The sequence below is a fragment of the Rhamphochromis sp. 'chilingali' genome, assembly GCF_963969265.1.
Source record: "Rhamphochromis sp. 'chilingali' genome assembly, chromosome: 8".
NCBI classification, from domain to species: Eukaryota; Metazoa; Chordata; class Actinopteri; order Cichliformes; family Cichlidae; genus Rhamphochromis; species Rhamphochromis sp. 'chilingali'.
The window spans coordinates 38,908,414-38,930,606 of NC_137935.1; the positions used below are offsets into that span (position 1 = coordinate 38,908,414).

The window sequence follows — 22,193 nt, forward strand, 5'->3', positions numbered from 1 at the left end:
AATTATACTGAAAGAACAAAGGTAGATTGTGCTTTAAATTGGCTTGTATGTTTCCCTAATCCCAAATATTGTGCATCTGCTGATGCAAGTCTGATTAAATGTTTCTTTTTATGACATCTTATTACATTACAGAAATAAATACAGCTTTAAAATGTCACGATGGGGCCGGATCCCCATTGTGCTTATCAGCTCAGGACATCTCCAAATTACATTACACAACTGGCACAGCTGTTATTGTTCTATCTTCGAATCTATTTGGTAATCAAGCGAATCTTAACTCCGCGTTTGTCTGCGCGTTTGTTTGCAGGGCCATTTGATGGACGTGGCGTAACCCTGCTGGAGGTATGCGGGAGCTGGCCAGAGAGCTTTGGCGTGCCACGGCACAATGTTGGCTCAGCAGATGCGAGCGACGAAGGCCTGCGAGAGAGACTGGCTGACGCCATGTCCGAGTCCCCCTCTAGGGATATCGTAGGCTCTGCCACAGGTAAGCGAAGGATGAACAACACACGAAAACACAGCTGCACACACAGGATCGTGTATCAGCATTAATTCGTTTTCTGTTTTCTGTTTAATTGTCACCTTAGGTTAAATGTTGCCACAAGAACAATGTGTTACTGCGGTCCATTTAACATAAACGGGAATTATTTATATTGTTTGAAAATAAAAAGGTAAAAATCAGAATAAAAGCAGGATTATGACATTTAGTGTGCCTACCAGTCAGAACAGCTGAGGAAGTGATGCTTGAATAGCTGGAAGCAGTTATCCTCATCATGTCTGACTAACACTAAGAAAAGTTCAGTGTTTTAAGTGTGTCCTAAAACACTAAGATCCCATCTCAAATAGTCATTTTCCTGTTTCTGTAGGTTTTTTAGTGTTATTTTGTATCTTGTTAGCAGAATGTAAAATAGACTTTCTTAGAATTTTTCTAAAAATCAGCAGTCTGAGTTTAAAACAGTCAAAATCCAGTAAACACACTGTGATGAGCAGGCAGAAATTGACATATTTCTTATCACTGAAACACATCGTTGTGAGTTACTGAGATTCTTTATGATTCTGAGCATTGCAATTTTACGTGATTTTGTAGAAATCCATATTTGCATGCACCAAAAATGATCATCTGGGTGTTTTCCTTTCTTTTGTTTTGCTCATAGGTATTTACCTCATTAGAGATGTTTTCAGTGCAGCTAAGTGTTTGTTATGTAGCCTGACTTCCAGCATACAGTGCTTCTCAGGTCAAGGTCCAGAAATTGATTACCTCAAAGCTTGTAGGATGTTCTGCTCGTCTGAATGTGTGTACGAGGTTAGGGCATATCAGCACACGACCAGCCTTAGTTTGTGGCTTCCTGTGTGTGTGTGTGTGTGTGTGTGTGTGTGTGTGTGTGTGTGTGTGTGTGTGTGTGTGTGTGTGTGTGTGTGTGTGTGTGTGTGTGCACGCAGCAGACATGCTGTTGGCCCTGACAGTCCAAATGGTTAACTCATTTAGGAAGCGACAGCGTGCTCAACCCCCCCCCCCCCCCCAACCCCACACACACACACCCAACCCCCCCCCCTTTAAGTGAACAAGAGCTCCTTTGACTTAAATGTGTGTGGGGGGGAGGGGGTGCAGAGGGTTTTGGGGTAAGGGAGTGCGATGGTCACAAGGCCCTAATGGATTTAGCATCGACTATCAACCCCCAGCCCACCCCACCCCTCCCAAACATCCCTGGCCATATCCAACCAAGTCCACCCCCGTCCTCCCACTCCGTTCAGACTTAACCTCATTTGTAGCATCTCTCTCTCTCTCTCTTCTCATCACTCTTTTTTACTGACCCCACCTCCACTACCACCACTCTCCCCCATCTCCCTCTCTGAGTCTCTTCATTAGATTAGATGCCGGAGACTCGTGGACACTACTAGTCAGTCGCTTCGTGTTCCCCCTGGTATTCTCTCCCGACCACCTCTGTTCCCCTCCACTCCCCCTAATGCAACACAAAATTCATTACTGATCACATTACATCAAAATACGCCCGCGACGTATACACACACTCTCCCTTTCCTGCGCCTTCGGCCACGATGAAGACATCATCCACAGGGAATGCGATGGACTTGCTGGTTCCTCCATCCATCCATTCATAGAGACGGAGAGGCTTCAGACTCTGTAGGCTAATCTAATAGCGCAGCACTTCTACATTGTAACATATGGGAAATGTTCTTGTTTGTACTATACGGAGGAGAGAGCCCGGGATGGCCACAAGTTGTGGTTTCCCAGGGAAGAAAAAGGAACCTGGCTCTGACGATGCCATCCATCTTGGTTAGTGTGCAGTGTGTTTGATAACCTGTTTATTGAACAAGTGGTCGGTATTGACACAAGCTATACATGAAAAGCTTAAAGGAACAGTTCACCATTTTTTAATGAGCACTTTTTATTGAAACTCTTGTACTGAAAAAGATATATTTGTTCCTTTGAAATCTGCCCTGTCACTGACTCTGAAAGCTCATTATGACCTTTTCTATGCCACGCCCACACTGTCGTTACAGGCATTTATATACCAATGTGAAAAGCAACCAGAATTGTAACTAAAATGTAATTTTAGAATGTAAATTCTTTTAATTGTTTCCATTGTTTAAAGTAACTCATGAATATTGTCTAATGTTCTTTTGTTGGGAAAGTTCACAATAATCAGACAAGAAGGTGAATTTAGTTTTATTTTGCCTGTACAGACTGTAGAAGTCAGATTCCATATCAGCTGCATGAATATTATTCCCGAGTATAATTTAAAACAAAACAAACAGCAGGTATACTCACCTATATGTGTGCCTGACGCCAGAACTTCTCAATGATCATATATTAATTCGAGACGAGCTCACTATAGTGAGACCGCCAGGTCTGCCTTTCTTCATTCTTTGTGATATTGTTTCAAGAAATGTTAAAAAGCGCTCTTAGCCCTGATTTAGAAGATCTGAGTCCTGTGCCTGTCCATGTCTATTGTGTGTCTATAGTGTGTGTGGGGGGGTGCACGTGCATGTGTGTCAGTCTGAGGGTTAGATGAGCAGCAGCAGATGGTATCTTGCACAGAGAATCCATTTACTTGGGACCTGTGGCCCCAGTGCTTAGACACCGAGTGGCTAACATAGACCTTGAACATGAGTGCAAACACACTCTCACCTCACCTGCACGTGTGGCACATGTTTCTGCACAATTGCTGAGTGAAATTTTTACAAACTTTTCTATCCTGTATGCACAACCAGTCAACACATTATGTGTTATTATTTATGCTTCCCACTGATATTTATTACAGTTTTGTTCCCGTCTTTGAAAACTGTTTGCTCCCTGATAATCTACTGAAGCATATTTGGATTGGTGTACGGCCACAAACGATGGTGTTTCCTTTCTGCATGTCTCCTCACACACACACACACACACACACACACACACACACACACACACACACACACACACATATATGTATATACACACACACACACACATATATGTATATACACACACACACACACACACACACACACACACACACACACACACACACACACACACACACACACTCAGAGGGTCTCAGGGCTGGAATGCTTGCTGATGTAACAAATCACCATCTCTCTGACATTCTTCTCGAGAACACACACACACAAACACACACATACACTTTCGCAGATTCACAGGGAAAACAAAGCCTCCAGTCAGTGTAATAGGGCTCTCACGCTAATGCCGAGACCCAGCGTCGCCAGCTCAGAGGGCAGGTGACACTCACACAGAGAGATGGACGGATGGACAGAGGGAGAGAGAGAAGAGAAGATGAAGAAGAGGAGGGGAGAGAGTCACTGACGACTAAAACACACTGGGACTGAAATTAGATTTGGCTCCAATGATATAATGTTGCTAATTAGATTTGTCTTATTGGTGCCTGCCCAACATAAATTCCATTGAAGCCATATGGACAGTGGACTACTGCTAAACACAACCTGGTGTATCTCAGCTGAGAGCAGGAACAATGGCACATGTTGTGTTCATTTGCTCACATCATGTTATTATGCGGTACACAATATTTTTAAGTGGTGGAGTATTTTCATCTCGTCTCCATCGTTGGTGTCCAGTGCTCGTAGCTGTTGTGTCACTTGCTGTGCATCAGAGTTTTCCAAGGAAAGAGATCCCAGTTCCATGTTTACAGCAGGAGATCAAAACAGTCCCATAATGAGTTGAATCAGTGAGGTGTCATGGTAAACAGCCTTTTCTTACAACATTTTGTAAGTAAACTTTGATAATGACTTCAGATGACTCAGGCTGATCATATTTTGTCTTCTCTACTCGAGGTCACGGTTCCCAAAAATAAAACTTGTGGCTGAAAAAAAAAAAAAAAAAAAAGTAAACAGCCTTTGACTAGAGCTAAATAAAGGTTAGCATTTCAAATTTGGAGCTGTGACTTGCTTCTGGGCCATTGTTTTATTACTTCGTTTAATATGGGGCCGTAAAACGTACATAAAACAACATGAACTGCTGTGATTACATTTTTGCTTTCATCGTGTCTGTGGTGGATGGGTATTTCAGGCTCAGTACTAGCAGTTTTGATAAGAACAAAATAGTTCAAATACAGAATGCTGTATGTAGAAATAAAAGCCACGTGTACATATAGTGCTCTGTCTCTGCTCTGTTTGGGCAAATCGACAGAATGTTGCCAATACATGCAACATATTTTGAATCAATGCAGGTTAATAGTTTTATTATATTGATTCCCAATCCAGGGGCAGCAATGATTACTTGACCAAACACTTGCAATAACTGCTAACAGGCTTTAAAGAAAGTATATTATTCTGAAGAATGCTCTGATTCTGAAACTCAGCCTGAACTGATGCTCTTTACAATTCAATTGAATTGAAACATTGTACTTCAACAAACCACATCAATTTTCAAACTTTATCACCATCTACATACTTACAAGGCTTCATGACAGCCTGTTTACAGTCACTTCATAAAAGTACATTCAGTTTTAGCATCATTTTCTGTCAATTAAAATTCATATAATGCTTGATGTCCAGCTTTGTTTATCTGATACCTGATCTGATGTCAAGACGTTCTCTGAGTGATGAGCACAAGATAGAGCACTAAGTCTTTATGACTCACATAATCATCATAGCACAGAGTGGTGTAACCAATAGCCAAATATCATTGAACATTATTTGTTTTTCATGTTACTTTGCTACAGACTGTGTGTTGAGTTCACCCTGTTTGATTGATGAGGGAAGGGTCCAGGGGACCACCCACACCCTGCAGGTCAAATGTAACCCTGTTTGTTGGAGCCCAGCTCAAAGAAACTGGGAGTAACAATAATAACAACAATAATAATAATAATGATAATAATAATGATAATAATAGCAAAAGTGTCTGAACAGCCCAGAACCCAGCTGGCTCTTTCAAAGCCCGACTCAGCACAAATATTTAGGGGAGCCTTATCAACACAAAAAGGCTGAGTGCACTTCCTTATGTGTGTGTGTGTGTGTTTCTGTGTAAATGGTTGGGTGTTAGTGTATGCATGAATTTTAACTACCCTTTCCACATGTTCATTTTTAAGCGGTATGTGCGAATGTACTCTTGTGTGTGCGTATGTGTATACTAAATGTATATACAATAGGTTAGTGTGTGCCTTTACTTTTTTTATAGTTATATACTCTTCACATACATGCATTAGCAGGAAAACAGTCTATAATTTTCTCTGTAGTGTATGCACATGTTTGCAATTACTTGAATTTGCATGTACACATGTGTGCATTCTATATGTTTTTGCACGTGTGTGTGTGTGTCCCATGTGACTCTGTCCAGGTGACTGGCCTGCTGTACCTCTAAAAATGTTATTATTTATGAACTTGCAGGCAGTGATCCAAACAGTCACCCTGACTTAATAATTGGCAATTTGCTGGTTGGAGCGTCGACTGTAGGCCTCTGGCTGGGTGACACACTGTATGTAGGCTTTGGGAGAGTTCCACTGAACCTCTGATGTTATCACTTCAGAGAAAACATTGGCTCATGCGCTGCTTTGTATGTGTTTGAAAAAATCTCTAAAAGATAAAGAAAGTTTGAAGTAGGAAATGTCTGTTGATGTATTTACTCGGTGAAGATTGAGGGTTTCCTCTCTAACAAAGGAACTGTGTGTATGTTTGCTGGAACATATGGGAGCATGTTTGTTTTAGCACTTGTAACTATCTTAAAGAGATGGCACCTTGCTGCTTATCTCTCTCACCCCATTTACTAATCAATATTACACTAGACAGCATTGCACTTTAATAGCATGCTCTTTTTCCATTTGGACCATTTGATGAATGTGCACTGTATATTACAATAACCTATCAAATATAATGCTTTCTTGTTCTAATGCCACTGGCAACTGCCAAGAGCCTGTAATCTCCTGTATGCATCTAACTGGTGTTGGGCCCTTGACTGGAAAAATGTAATACATTACTCATTACTCTTACTCATTTCTAAAGCAGCATAATTGCTTTGGTTATTAGTCCCTGTGGGCAATAATTGGTTGATGGGCCCATTATTTTTCTGTTACATTTTCAGATTTGGATCTTGTCTTCAAAACACTGAGAAAAATGTCTCCTGGTTAAAGTGTACCTCTGTGTAACGATGAGAAAACTGCTGCTGTCATCTCTGCAGTTTAAATGATGAGCTGTTCCCCAACAGAAGGTCTGTGCAGGGAAAGAGTCATACAGCTTCCCAGAAGCTACTGACATGAAAGTAGCTTTTTAAAAAATTCTGCGCTCAAACAACGGCACTTTTGACAGCCTGGACTCGAGATGGCAGCTGCAAATCGTTATGCAAGAGTGTTGCTACTCTTCAGATATCTTTTATATGGGTCTCGCCTCTATTGCAGTTGCAGATACTTTTGCACAATCCAAAGTTGGAGCTTCTCATTCAGATGTAGTGTTTTGAATAAAACCAGACTTCTTTCAGAGGGGATTATTGCCTGTTTAGCTTTATATTCACCACGTTATCTCGTTAGCATGCTAGTTTCTCTCATTATTGTCATTGTCATGCCCCAGCAGACTGGAGCTTCCTTTAAATGGGAAATGACTTCGTAGTGATACAGTGAACTGACAGCTGCATAATTATTGGTTTTAAACTAGAATTGCTGTGTGCAATATACCAACATTCAAGTCTATACACAGGGACAATCAAGGCTTTGCCAACCAGGTTCACACATAACCTCACACTCACCATGACACCCACCTTCTTAGGGAAAAAAATAAACCCCCAGTGCACTGTTATTTATACAGTATTTTGCTAGTTGTACTGACCACTCAAAGCACTTACGAGTACATTTATACACTGCTTTATTGTATTATCTGCTTCATATTTGATGCAAACTCCACACAGAAAGGCCCCGGGCAGGCTTTGAACCAAGAGCCGGCTTCCTATGAGGCAACAGCACTAACCGTTGTGCCGTGGCTCTGTGGCGGAGCAGTGGTTAGCGGTGGAGTGGTTCAAAAAAAATATAATGCTTTTACTATTAATTAGGACCTGTTCTGAGGTCAGTGTGACCTCCAAGGGCTTTATATCACATATGATAGCCACTTAGCAGCTAAAATCTAAGTCTGCTGTGATCTTATTTTGGGAATGCATGCCTTTATGTAGACGTGATAGTGTCTTTGAAAGTAAACCTACAAGCACAGGAAAAAAAAGACTGAACTGAATGAAGATGGGCATACAAAAAAAAAAAAAGAAGAAGTGAAATGAACGATGGAAATGTTTGACACCACAGGCATGGTTCCTTTTTTTTCTTTTGTTTTACTTTATCTTATTTTTCTAATTATTATTCTATATGTATTTATATTTTTATACATATATATATTTGTTTGTTCCTTTTTCTTTCTAATTTCACTGTCTTGAGTTTGTGACTCTCTTTATATTCTGTTATTCTGAAGAAACTGTATGCGTAATGGACAGGTGAGTTGTTCAAATAAATAAAATAAAAAGTAAAAAAAAAAGCAAAAAACCTACAAGCACAGCAAAACAAAAACGTTTGCTTATAAGTAAAACCAGTGTTGACAGCACTATATTTAGAGGTTGTGTGAAAAATAATGCAAACACTCCAGCAAATTCAAAATAATTCTGGGACTATAATTCCAACATAGAATAATATTGTCACAGTTAAAAGGAACACGTTTTCAGATTATCAGACACATTCAGGGAAAACTTAGAAGACACTACTGGAAGTGAAAATGGCAGGTTGAGATGACAAAGGAGCGCTTAAGTTGTAAATTTTAGTGTGACGTCACCAAAGTTCATACGCACCGAGCAGGTTTGTTCCGACTGTGAATGACATGACTTGGAGACAAAGTATCTGATCTGTGTCTGCTCTTCAAGCTTGAAGTCATGCAAACAAGCTGCACAGGAAAAAAAATAGGTTAATCTTTTGAAATAATTTTTTTGTGTAAAAATGAATAGCCTCTTTTTGCAATTATATATAAATCATTCAATAGAAAACCTCATTAATTGGGCTATTACGGAAACATGGAAACTAAACTGCACGCCTGTTCAGACAGCTGTGTGATTTAATGGTCGCACAATACATCCTGTATTTGAATTGGCTGCGTACTCCTTTCACACAAAGCCATGTTATTATCCTGCCGACTGACTGGTTTCTTTGCTATTCAGCCTTGTTTTAGTACACTGATACCCATCATAAGAACAACAATATACAGGAATGAGTGGAGGATTTGCGGGTTGCTCAGGCTCGGAGGTCCTTCTTTTCCTATCAATCAGTCCAGACGTCTGCTGGCTTCAGTACTAAACATACATAAATAACCATACAGTAACACACACGCCAACGAGAGCAACATGCAAGCAAGCTTTGACCATAATCTGCTTCGGCTTCTAGTACCATCATGCCCGCCTTGTCACAGATATATCAGTTATATTTGGTCTAAATTTGTTTATTGGTAATGTGAAAATTCTCGTCTAAGCATCAGTGGTGCTGAGCAACGTGTCCTTTTTTTGAGAAATGTTTTGTTTTTCCCAAAGAATCTTGTACATGAGCAACTATGTTAGAATGAAATCCAGTCACAGTGGGTAGAAAACAAGGCTTTGATTCTGACTAGATATTTAATGCTAGCTTTTGTTTCAGTCATTACCAAAGATTCCACACAAAAAGTAGTTTCACATAGTGCTTCGTGATGCATCAGTGTTATTCATGGATATACCTTTTTCAGATTTGTTTCATGCAGAGGCATAGTGAAAAAATTATCTGATCATTGTCAGGTCCTAAAATGAGATAACTCACATAACACATGATAGCACGTGACATTATTTATTTAACAAAAACAAAGATACACTGGACTTTGCAACACTTTGATTCTTTTGTTTTCCAGACGTTTTGTTCTAGATTTTGTTCCAAGTGCAGTTGAAATGAGACGTTTGTGCTGTGCAGTGCATTGTGGCCAGGCATCTTCACTTTGGCCTCGTCCGTTCGAAGGACATTGTTAAAGAAATCTTGTGTTTTGGTTGGATCCATCTTTGCAAACCTAAGCTGTGCTGCCTTGTTCTTGTTAGAGAGAAGACGTCCTCTCCTGGTACACTTCAATCTGTCAGAGTTTGCCACTTGTGAATGATTTTTCTCAAGTTAAAATCAAATAGAGCTTTTTGGATAGGGCCTTATAACCTTCATAGGTTAACTGGAAACTACAGATCTCTCTAAGATCATTGGTGATGTCTTCAATGCTCTAGATGTCCAAACTGCAAAAGCCTTTGCTTGCACATTTGTTGATGATCAGTTAATCAACTCTATTTGGAAATCAGCACACCAGAGTCCATTTCTTTTTTTTCACATAAATAACAAATGACAAAGCATAACATGTTGTGTTTTTTTAATTGATCGTCGGTCGTTAGCTCTGATGTCTCAGAGGGTCCAGAGTTCGACTCCACCACCTGGCCGGAGCCTTTCTGGAGTTTGCATGTTCTCCACGTGTTTGTGTTAGTGCAGTTAGGTTAATTGGTCATTTTAAATTGCCCATAGGCGTGAGTGCGAATAGTTGTGCGTCTGTCTGTGTTAGCCCTGCATCAGACCTGTCCAGGATGTACCCCGCCTCCCCCCCTATAGTAGCTGGGATAGACTCCAGCCCCCCACGGCCCTGATAAGGATAAGCTGTAGAGAATGAATTGTGAGACCTAATAAGGAGCAGAAGATTTTTTTAATTATTTCTGACATTTAAAACCTTAAAAATGAATGAGGGTGTACTTTCTCTTTGATATGACTGCGCTATCAAGGCAGGACTACGCAATTTTTGGTTTGGGGTAAATATAGTAAATAAAGTATTTCTGGCTCCCATCAGCTAAGCATTAAATATATAGCACAACTACACCACATATTAAAATAGCAAAATTGCAAAATGAATATTTTAAAACCAGCCTTTCCGGGTGGATTAAGGTTTTTGTGGCACTTTCTGATAGCAACAAAGCACAAAGAGCCATCAGGTTATCTCACAGTGATCACAAAAGAAGTGCATTTCAGCATCTTTACATTTTTAATGCCTTTTTTATTAAAGACCTATTTGTCAAACTAAGAGAATTAACTGTATCGCCATGAGCCACAGTTTGGAAGCAGCTCCTGCAGGTGAAACCAGAACAACTTGTTCCTCTGGATTTTTGTGCTGTTCGGTCAGTTATTGAAACTTTGCGTGGATCTGTCCTGTCACTCATGGTTTTCACATGGGCTGATCAGAGTCTTGAAGGCAGTCGTGCAGATGTGCTGTTTAGGAAGTGAAGAGATGTCCTTAAACAATCAAACCCAAACTCATTTTTCACCCTCATTAACAGGAAACACCTTTTTATGTTTGTATTACCTCAGGCACGTGTTTGCTGTCCTCTGCTTTTGAGAGTGCAGTGAACAAAGGCTTCTTCCATAATTATTCCAGTAAAAGCCAAATTTATTTGTATCATTTTTAAAGATGAGAGTCGTACTTGTGTTTAAATATTATACTGCCATAAAAAATCCTTTTTAAATTAAATGCTTGTAACTTTAGGAGACAGAGTTTACCTGTATCATCAGTCACAGATGAAGACCCATGAATATGGATGTAAAAATGCCTAAAAACAGCAAATCTAAAGAACACAGCTCTTTCCTGGATTTTCAGTGTATCATATGCATCCGTGGCACCCAGACTCTGGAATAACCTCCCCGTTCATATTCGCACTGCCGAGTCTATCCAGTCTTTTAAATTACGTCTTAAAACTTATTTTTTTACTTTGGCTTTTGATTCTGTCTAGTTGGCTGTTTTAGCTTGTTGCGTTGTTACCTATTGTTTGTTGTCCTCTTCTATTGTTTGTTTTAACTGTCTCGTGTTTTTATTGACTGTGAAGCACTATGGTCAACACTGTTGTTTTTAATATGTGCTATATAAATAAATTTTGATTTGATTTGATATGAAAGTAAATCTTTTCTTCGTTGGTTATTTTGTTGCTGGTGATTGAGAGTGCTGCCTAACACCTCGCCCTGAAATCTCCCATGTTTTTCCTTTAATCAGTTATCCAAAGGTATAGCAGGATGGATCTGGTGCATGTTTGAAGTTTGTTTAATTGTTTTTTAAACATGTTTTTAAACAAGCATGTTTAATTACTGATTTCTTCTGGACCCGCACATACTTGCTCTCACAGAGGGTTTATATGAACTCGGCTTCAGCTCCATCATAAGCTCACTGACTGGCTGTGGTCTGACAACAACCGATAGACATAATTGCATGGGACATCAGTGAGAAGCACTGGTCAGCAGAAGTACAGGAAAAAGCATCGGAGGGCTGAACGTGTCTGCTTTTGGTTTCCTCAAACGAGTCGAACATAATAGTTTAGGTTTTCAACATGCCAGTGTGATTTGTCATGAACTCGAAGTCTTTCTCAATCTGTCCAGAGGGCTGGCTGAATAAATCATGAATCAGACATCCCTACTTAAAATGTTACCCTGACCACCTAGTAAAGTCTGACTGAAACATGGCCAGTCTTTAGTTACCGGCTTTCTGGACGCTTCGATCTAAAGGCAGCTTGCGTCTGTGGTGCATGACAAGCTGTGAATGCAGTCTCAATACGTCACGGACCACACGCACCATTTGGATACTTGACTAACTCAAAACTATTAGTTAATGATTTTGTGACATGCCCAGAGGGCCAAGTTGTCCCCTCGCTTTAACCAAAGAGAGAGAAGAAAGCAGCAGAGAGAGAGAGAGAGCAAATGAGTGCACTCTCTCCCTGAAAGCTACTCAGCCCTGCCGTGACAGACCGAAGGAACAAACGCAGCGAGGAAGAGAGGGGGGAAAAGATGTCAGGGGCCAAGTGGAAGAACAGAAAAGGGAATGTGAGGCTAAGGCCAGAGAGTACGGTGCTGAGAGAAGAGACGGAGAGTGTGAAAGCAGAGTGTGGTCATTATAGCTGCCCCTCAGCGCTTCACCCACCTCTCTCTCTCCCTCCCTCTCCACATTGCCAGGCCAAAGTTTGAGCGTAATGTGTGTCGACACAGTGAGACGCTGAAGAATAATTCCTGTATTCAGAGCTACCACTGCCTGCCCCTCCTCCTCTTCATCCTCCTCATCCTCTCTCTCAACTCTACTGACAAGTCAGGCCTGGATATCATTGTATCATTTATCCCAGCCTCGTTTCTGCCACTCTGCCTTGTTTGCCCAGAGGGAAGTGTGAAAAGTGTGCATGTATGTGTGTCTGCATGTGTGAGATACTCAGTGTGTGAATGTAACTGTGTGTATATATGTGTCTGTGTGTGTCAGTGTCACTCTGCGCTTGTGTATATGTTGTGTGGACTGCAAATGGGCTTTTGTGGAGTTTTTGGGAGACTGCACTTAACAGCTCGCTCTGGGGAGACACGCACACACACACACACACACACACAGGGCTGTGAGGGCTCACAGAAAAAGAGGGCGAGGGAGAGCATAGTGAGTGAGAGAATTAGGGCGAGAAAGAGGAAGATGGTTAGAGTGGTGGGAAGCGCTTTTTAAAGCCCTGCTCCCGTGTCTGTTTTGGGTTGGTCAGACAACAAGAGGAGCGGGGAAACACTTTGTGCAAAAATGGACTCGTGGCTAAAGGCCATCCACTTCACCCAATCTGCTCCACCACCGTTGGCGGCGGCAGCAGCACGCAGCGAAATACTTGTTGTCGCAGCAGCGTCTGTCGCTCTGCTGACTCGAGCAGTGAACTCGCCGTGATCCGTGACCCGTCACTCAAACTGCACGCAGGCCATTTTCTCCAAACTGTCACTCCAGCTGATACTAGCGACTCTGCTCGCATGATACTGAAGCAGTTTGAAATTTGGGGTAAAGATACCAGACGTGGGCTGAGTTTATCATACTTTGTGTACCGCTGACACATCAGGGGACTACATTATTAACCTGCTGATGATATGTTATATGTTTTAATTATAGCACAAAAACCTGTGGTTCATGTGAATCGGAGCATTAAGTGAACTTGAAATTGTTGTAATCCACGTTCAGTCTATGAATGGTTATGACTTCATGGTTCTTCACTTCAAGACGACCCCATTTCTCACTGTATCCTGATGCATCAGCGCTGAACGAGTGAGAAAACATAAGCTTCCAGCTTTTCACTGTTAAAAGAAGCCTTAGTGCTTCTGTGTATACTGGATTGTCTGACAGCACCTGAGATCTTCTCTCTTCACACTGACACTTAAATCTGTGTTTGAAACCAACTGAGGTGTGAAGAGTTGTAAAAGCAGGATGGATACAAAGATTACGCTCAAGATTTCTTTACTTCTACACATAAATACTTTTGTGCACCATTTATAGGTTTGTGGAATGACTTCATTTATCTGCTTCCTTTGATTAACCATCAAAGACGGAGTCCTTGTGAGCTCAGGAAGGCCACTTCTGAGGGGCGTGTCAGAAGCAGATTTTATTCCATGTGGAAAACACTTTGTTGGACTTCTTAAGATTGTTGGAAGCTACAGGGCTCATTATGTAAACTACTTCAGGATTTTGAGATGTGAAAACATTTTTGAATCTTTAAACGATGTAAGCTTCCTCCCTGGTGTAAAATTAAAAATATTTTTAAACAAAACACACTTTAGAAATTATGTTTTTTTTTTTAAATATTATATTACATGTATGACCCAGCAGATCGCATCATATTCATCCTTATAGCACATCATGAAAAATATCAGATTTTTGCAAATACTTGCAAAGTCTGCTAGTATACAGATCAGGTGATGTTTTTGTAACTCATGCACTCAACACAGACCTATGCATACGTTCTGCAGGGATCCCGTAATCCTCAATTTCATGTCGACACGTGCAATCTCTCCTCACATGAGTCTGCATATAGGTATGTATTTGTGTGTTCATTAATAAAATATGGTGGCATGAATAAGTGATAGGATACATAATGGAGAAGCGGCTAAGCTAAGCCAAACGAGGGCGGCTTCTTCGAACACGGGAATTTCCTGTCAACAAAATGTCCAACTGTGGACACGTCTGTTTGCATAAATGCAGAGAGAACAGAGGGAAATGTTGAAAACTGACAAAATAACTTTACAGAAACAGAAAAGGTTGTTTTCAAAATGTGCTTCTTTTTTAGTGTGGGAATGTAACTGTGTACGTGTCTGTGTGTGTCAGTGTCACTCTGCGCTTGTGTATATGTTGTAATCTTGGAAAAATCTTAGAAAAAGAGCAAACAATAAACTGACTTCTACCTAATAAAAATGTCCCTGCAATAAACGAGTAAATGATTGCATTTGTATTTGTACAGTAGTTACATATTATTTAGTGATTGATATATGATAATGAAAACAACCAGTACAGTCTGACTCTTATTCCAGTTACAGCATTTTAAGAGAAAAGAATAACTAGCTGAGCATATGCAGAGGTTGAATACAAACTCTGACTCCCGTTCTACTTCAAGAAACTCTAGAAATCACACGTATCAATGAAGAGAAGTTAATGTAGGAGAAATATGCTCTTTCTTCGTAGCTCCTGTCAGCACTCTCACTGTGGCATTTTAAATCAACGGAAGATTTTCCAGACAGCTGTTGATACAAAGTTACAGTTTGTCAAGCCTAAAAGAAACAAATGCAGGAACTAGTTTTTCAGCATCATATCGAGACAGGATATTTTTGACTTTGTGCTGATAAAAGAAAATGGAATTTACACGAGAGCACAGGTATCCAGACTTTATATCTTTAAAACACGCCTGTAGTTTAACAACCTGATTTGTGTCATCTGGCTTTGTAGATAAATATAACTGAGTATCATCTGCATAGCAGTGGAAATGTATGCAGTGTTTTATAATATTGCACAAGGGAAACTCAAGTAACGTGAAATGATCTGTCCCATCAAAGAGGCTCATGGAAGGCCTTGTGGAGGAAGACTGTATGTTTACATAGATTACATTGTATGAGATAAATATGTTATAAAGCAATGTAGCACATTTCATTTAATCTCAACAGTGTACTCCAGTCTCCGATGTAAAATGTGATAGCAGTAGTAAAGCAAGATAAGTACAGGGATGAGTTCACTATCAGAGGCCATGAGAAGATCGTTAGTAGCCTTCACCGGTGCTGTTTCTGCGCTATGATGAGTCCTAAATCCCGAGTGAAAGTTTGCATATAAGCTGTTTGTTTGGTTGGTGTATACTTACAGCTGAATCAAATTGTGTTATGGTAGCATATAGAAGTTAAGGTCCTAACTAAGGCATTGGATTGCAGAGTTCACACAGGCCCCAGAGGGGAGCTACAGAAATCACTGGATAGTTCAGCTGATACCAACAACTGCACGTCCTATAAACCCTTTTAATAGTTAGAAGACTTGTTGAAGACTAACTGAAGGCATACAAATCTACTGAAACATTCAGTTTTACATTTCTCACTCATGTTCAGGAAATTTAATAACCATTTCTGCTCATATGTGTTCAGTAGACCAGTATTAAGGACATCAGTGCAGCTGTGCAAGCCTGTGCCGTGTGTGTGACGCGGAGAATGAGGTTTGTAGTAAAAAGCCTTTGGAGTGCTCAGAGTAGAAAAGCACTATACAAGTACTAGTATAGCATTTAGTCCTTAAATCACCTAATCACAATTCTTCAAACAGAAGTGGCGTGGTCTGGCATCAGGACGTAGCCTGTTGCCAGCCTATCAGTCCTTGACAGCATCGTTTGCTCGACTGCCATTTCCTCAGATGTTGGATTCTGACAATTTGGATTTCCCTTGAGCCCAAATCCTGGAAACTGCCCACCAGTTCAATAATGGGAGCGTCCACCACTTCTGTTTAGGATCGGGTGGTGATGTTGGAGTACTGGCTTAAACGTGTTAACAAAGAGCCTCTTTTAGCGAGCGAGTTCATCCTCGAGTAAATTCAAGGACCAAAAACTGGACTAAACTTCCCTCTTCAGTCTCCTGCTCCGAGAACTGCTGTAAACCCCGAGTCAGGAATTAAAGGGATGGATTGACATGGACTGTTTCTGTTTTGTGCTGTTGTCCACTGTGAGCGCTTCTTTGAATCTCACCATCTTACACCACTGTTCTTTTGGACATTGTGGGCTTGTTATTATTATTATTGTTGTTAGCAACCACTACAATCTTCCATGAGTGCAGGCTGAAAAGAAAAAGACAAAATCGACCTGGATCCATTCTGCTTACGAGACCTGCCTGTTTCATATCTTTCAAACACTTATTTGCTTTGTATGAAGATTATTTAATAAATATTAATCTGAAATGGCTAACACGTAAAACATTCAGCACTTTATGAAGCACTAACTCCAATGATTCCCAACATTATTCTGTTCTTCTAAGTGCATTAATGGCTTTGTAATGCAAGGAAATAACCTCCTTACTGACACTGACAATGTGAAACAGGATGAGACAGCTTCTACACATTAGCACCTTTTACAGACTTCCACCCCTCATAGGCTTTTGAAAACACCCATTTCTCCATGAGAGGAGGGAAGGACTGACCGACTCGAACGCAGCCAGAGAAAGAAATGATGCACTGATATCATGTTCTGTCTATGCTAATGCAGACGACTGGCTTTCTGTGTGTATTGAGGATCTGTGCAGCCACTTGTCCCAGATGAAAGCCCGTCCATGATTACGCCATATTAAAAAAAATTTGAGCTTAAGTATGAAAAGCATCTGATTCATGCTGATGCTATAGAGATAATGTTATCTCTCTCTTCTACTCGATGTCACTTAAATGCAAACAAAAGCAATACGAGGATGTCTATTTCAGTAATTGGGAAATGAGCCAAAATGATCCCAATGATGAGTGCAATAATCTTCTGTTACGAACTGACAGTAATTTGAGAGGAAGCTTGCACAACATGGTTTGCTCTTCTTTTTCCGAGCCTCTAAATGCCAGTTTTTTCTTTCTATGTTATAACATTTTAAAACCATCCTTGATTTATCCTGATTACAGGGACTACTTTTAGGAAATTATGAATTCCTATTGGACAAGCAGAAATAACTCCAACCCTTTATTGCTTTCAAACACTCTCAAAAACCAGAACTGTGTCCATCGAGTAAATGCACGTCTGACTTTTCATTCTGCCTCTTTGCATTCCTCACACAATGGAAATATGTCTTATGTCAGTTAGTCTGCTTTTGCCTGTCAGTGGCTTAATGACTCAAGAGCTGTCGCTGTTACATTTACCTCATAATACTAAGTTAAGGAAAACAAATTTTCATCTGCGTTTTAAACATCCCAAGTCTCTGTCAGGAGCTTGTTTTTGTTGTTCTTGTCCATAATAAATGTCTTTGTCGCTGGGATGTAGTAAAGGTCGAAATGTTTCAGGGTTTTTGGTCAGACTGTGTTTTGCATTAGTTTGATATTTAAAGTTAATAATCCTTGAAAAGCAGGTTTCTATAAACCTATATGATATTTAAAGAGCAGTAACAACAACTAAACTAGAATGACTAAAAGGTGGTTTTTAAAATTTCCCATATTTACATATTTACTGTTAAAAATAAGACCTTAAAATTTACAGAATTTTAATTGGGCAGGACTTGCTGGTGTAAACAAATGAAGAGAATTAGCATTTTTAAATTAGTTTTTGTGTGTGTGAATACTCTTCCACACACATCACCTGCTCTTTTGTGCAGTTCTTTTTATTTCACTTAAAATCTATTTGTAGAATAGAATACAATAGAACTTTATTACTCCCTTGGGGAGGTCCCCTCAGCAGCTCAACACCACTTCACCTTAAATACAAATAAGAACAAAATATCAGCAGGTATAGAATTTAAAAGGTAATAATTAAAGGAAGTCTGAGGATTAAAGTGTAATACAGTGGAAATGTGTCAGTGTGTTATACACATCAAAAGCAAAATATACCTTTTGTTCTTAAGTCATGGAATTGATACCTGCAAAGCAGAATTAGTATATGACACATAGAACTGGTTGTCAAGTATTTGACTGCACCACTCGCAGCACGTCATTTTTCTGCACATTCGTGAGCGTGCATCCTGCTAGGATGCAGACTTTTGCTGTCCTGACCTACGTGCTCTTGTTCAAAGGCAGCCAAAGTGCCTTACATAAAAACAGTTAAAGGAAACCATAATTCTTAGAGGTGAAATCCTCAGTTAAAAGCTGACCCTTTTCTACCCAAAGTTGATCTTTCTGTGTGTTAAAACTCATAAGTGAAAGATTTAAACACATAGAGGGAACAGCACATGCAATGGAAGCCTGTCTTTGTGTCTCAGCTGCCTGTCAGTGACCCGTGCACCTTTATACAGACCGGCTGAATTCAGCCTGCTGACCCTGTGCTGACTGTGTGTCTGTGTTTGCACAGTATGTTTGTCTCTCAGTGCCAACCTGTACATAAGTACTGGTACTGCACTGGTGTTATGCCTGATGGAACCTTGTTCCTCTTACTGGCTTTGTAGTTTTACATGAGTTTGCTTTCATTTGCTGCTCTTCTGGTTTCACACTTGTTGAGAAAGCATTGCAGAGACCTGGGTGTTTGTCTGTGTGTGGGTTTGCATAAAGGTGTGTTAAATGTCCGTAATACTGCAGTGGTTCCGTTTAGACAGAAGCAGGATAGCGCTGACATTTTATTAAAACAGAAAGTGATTCTGTTGTGACTGATGCACAATGTTGTTCCGAGAATCTTGAAGAAGACTCCCTGGTAGTTTGAGCATGTGATGAGGAGGAGGAAATACAATTTACAGTTTCTTCGTTTACTCACAGCATATTTGACCCAACCGAGGAAGCCATGGGTATGATTCTAATGAACAGCATCCACATATGTAGAACTATATATACAGAACAAGTTAAACATACAGATTTTAGCTAGTTGTGTTTGATACTTAGAGGTAGGATCTACTTTAACAGTTAAAAGCCGGTCAGAGCAGCACGCTCCGTTTTGCGTAACTATTTTTAAATCCCTGTAGAACGGGAACCGCGTAAGCTAGCGCAATAATTTTTTTTGCATATGAAACCGGAGGAGTTGTTACTTACATCTTATGCCATCAGCTTGTCCTCGGTCACGGTTTCCTTCCACATAAAGCTTTGCAAAAATTGCATAAAAAGCTCTTGCAGGAACAAAAACATAATATTCCAGAAACACGCTTTGCCGATCTGATCAGCTGTTCGTAACACTTCCCACATTGAAACAGACGTCAGCGCGAACGATCGCATGTCCGCCATTACCTGCCCAAAACCGGAAGTGACGTCATTTTCATGGAAAATGTCGTTTTTTACTTGTAGGCCTTAAAAGCCTATATTGGTCATGTTTGACTTTTCTGAATAGTTTCTGTGATGCTTAGAACTCAAATTGCACTGCTTAAAATAGTTTATTTTGATGCACCTGCTGTTTTCTTTGCAAATTTGCATCATAGGATTGTTTTTCGTTTTTCCTGCAGTATATAAAAATTGCTGTATCTCAAAAATAAAACTATGAAGACACTCAAAATAAATTTCCTGTTGTTGTAAACTATTTTTTGCAACTTTTTTGTATTTAAAGTTTTGAGGGATAAACCTCTTAAATTTCTCCAAGTAGAAATATATGTAAAAAACAAAACAAAAACGATTTTCAATTTTTTTGTAGTTTATTGCACTTTTTTGCAATTTATGTAGTTACTATGCACTTAATGCATACATATTATAAAAATTTTGGCTGTAATGGTTGTATTGATGTATAGCAACTTGAAGTGCTCCCAAAAATGGCTCCACAACATGTAAAAATATAAAGTAAGCTCTGGCGGACTTGGTTCTATGGTAGTTTTAAAGGGTTAAGGAATATTTTTAGTTGTGAAGCTGAAAACTGTTTCGGGATGCGTGCTGAATGCTTTGATTTATTTCTTTGTATTACAAAAATGCAATCCTGAATAGTGATGCAGTAAGTATGTCATTAATTCTAAATGGAAACTGGAGCTATAGCAAGAAAAGACACAAATACAGTAAATGTAACAATAATAGGAATAAAGTATAACTATGTATAACTATGGATCTTATAATTGTCTCGCCCTGTGACAGCTGGGATCGACTCCAGCCCCATTACGACTCTGAACTGGTCCCCCACCACACATGCAGACACACACACAGTGTACAGCTTTATCTGTCTCTTATTTTGGCATGCTCACATATTTGATGTGATGATAAGCGACAGCCTCTTGACGATGTGCTGTCTGTCAGTTTTCTCAGTGGGCACCAACACCGGCTACCTCTTTCAGCTGAGACCAGCCCTCCTGTCCAAAACCACTGACAGAGGTCTCCCAACAAGCTTGTCAAACCATATGTGTGCAACTATGTCTGCGTGTTCACGTTGGGATATTTCAGCGGGCTACAGTGGACGATCTGTTCCTTACCATAGGCAGTTTGCTTATGAAGTGCTTACACAAGTAGAACTCTTTGAATGTGCTTGCTGTCGATGTAGCTACTGTTAGATTAAAGTGCCTACGTGAGGCTTGGGTGGTTTTTAAAATGCACAGAAATGACAATTTCCACAAACGTCTTCACGTGCGAGACAGATGACCGAACGCTTCTGGAGGGATGAACAGCTTTTTTCACAAAATACATTTTCTTAGTTGATGTTCTGTTGATGATGATCAAGGATAAGAAAGGAATATAATGCATCATTTTAATACCCAATAGATCTTTCAGTGAGCATCTGATTTGGTTATATTTATCAGCACATTTATTCCAGGTGTTCCCTCTGTGCTTTATATTTGTATTCTGTGATTGTGTGCACCAGCGGGCAGATGAAGCAAATAACAGCCCCTTCTCATACTCATGTTCGCCGTGCGTATGTGTAAACCTAACTGACAATGCCCAGCGTGTCATGGCCAAACAAACAGCGAAGCATGTGAGGAGCTTCAGTATCTGCTCACACTCGCCCAAAAAGTGGCACATCATTAATTTGTAAAACGTTACTGGAGAATGTGCCGAAGCAAATCTGATCCAGGATCGCTCCCACTAACAAGGATGTGAAGCTAACCTGGTGATTTATCTTGGTGCCATATACAACAGGGCACCTTAAAGTCTTGGTGTCTTAATGAGCTGGAGCTGGAGTGGAACAGGTCAGAAACATATTTAGTTATTTATCGCTGAAGGCAACCCTCTGTGTGTGGAATTACCTCAAACACCATGGATCAAATATGTTGCTTCATCAAGAAATGCTGGTACTAAACTCGACCGATTCAAAGAGCTGATTCAGATTCGAAGAACCCGAACTGTGGAGAAAATAAGAAACTTTGTAGCATGTCATAATTTTCCCCAAGCCACATATATGTCATTAAATTCAGAAAATACAAATGTGTTTTAACCTGCAGTTTAGTTCAGCGCAACTAACTGCGTGCTGGGCATACTGCTGTTACATTACTCACTTGAGAGACCAGTCTGGGTCTGTTTGCTGTGTTTTGATCCATATCTAAGTGCAGCAGCCGGCCTATAAAAGCATTTCCATCCAGTGTCCAGTGGCGTGGCGGCTGTCGGTCTGCTCTGGGTAAGTAGCTAGTCAAAGGCTGGGTCACCACTAGGTTTTCATTAGAGCCCTAATTCAAAGCGGCCCACATAGAGTGTCAGGAGTGTCCCTGACTGTTGTTGGCACTCCTTATAACACACCCTAATGAGCAGCTGCTGGGAAACTTGTGGTTAGCTGCATATATGGAGCTGCTGGGTCAGAGAAGACAGAGAGAAAGTCTCTGCTCAAAGGCCTGAATTAGCCCCATGAATCACTTTCCTTTGCATTTGCTTCTTAATCACACTAC

At 40.3% G+C, this 22,193-nt stretch overlaps 1 protein-coding gene across 1 annotated transcript in view; it reads left to right on the top strand.

Moving 5' to 3' along the window:
• bcas3 (BCAS3 microtubule associated cell migration factor) overlaps positions 1-22,193 on the top strand; it is a 318,948-nt gene that overhangs the window by 288,905 nt on the left and 7,850 nt on the right. The window contains exon 23 of the mRNA XM_080889011.1: positions 308-484. Coding sequence (XP_080745137.1) covers positions 308-484 — 177 coding nt within the window. The remainder of the gene's footprint in view (positions 1-307; positions 485-22,193) is intronic.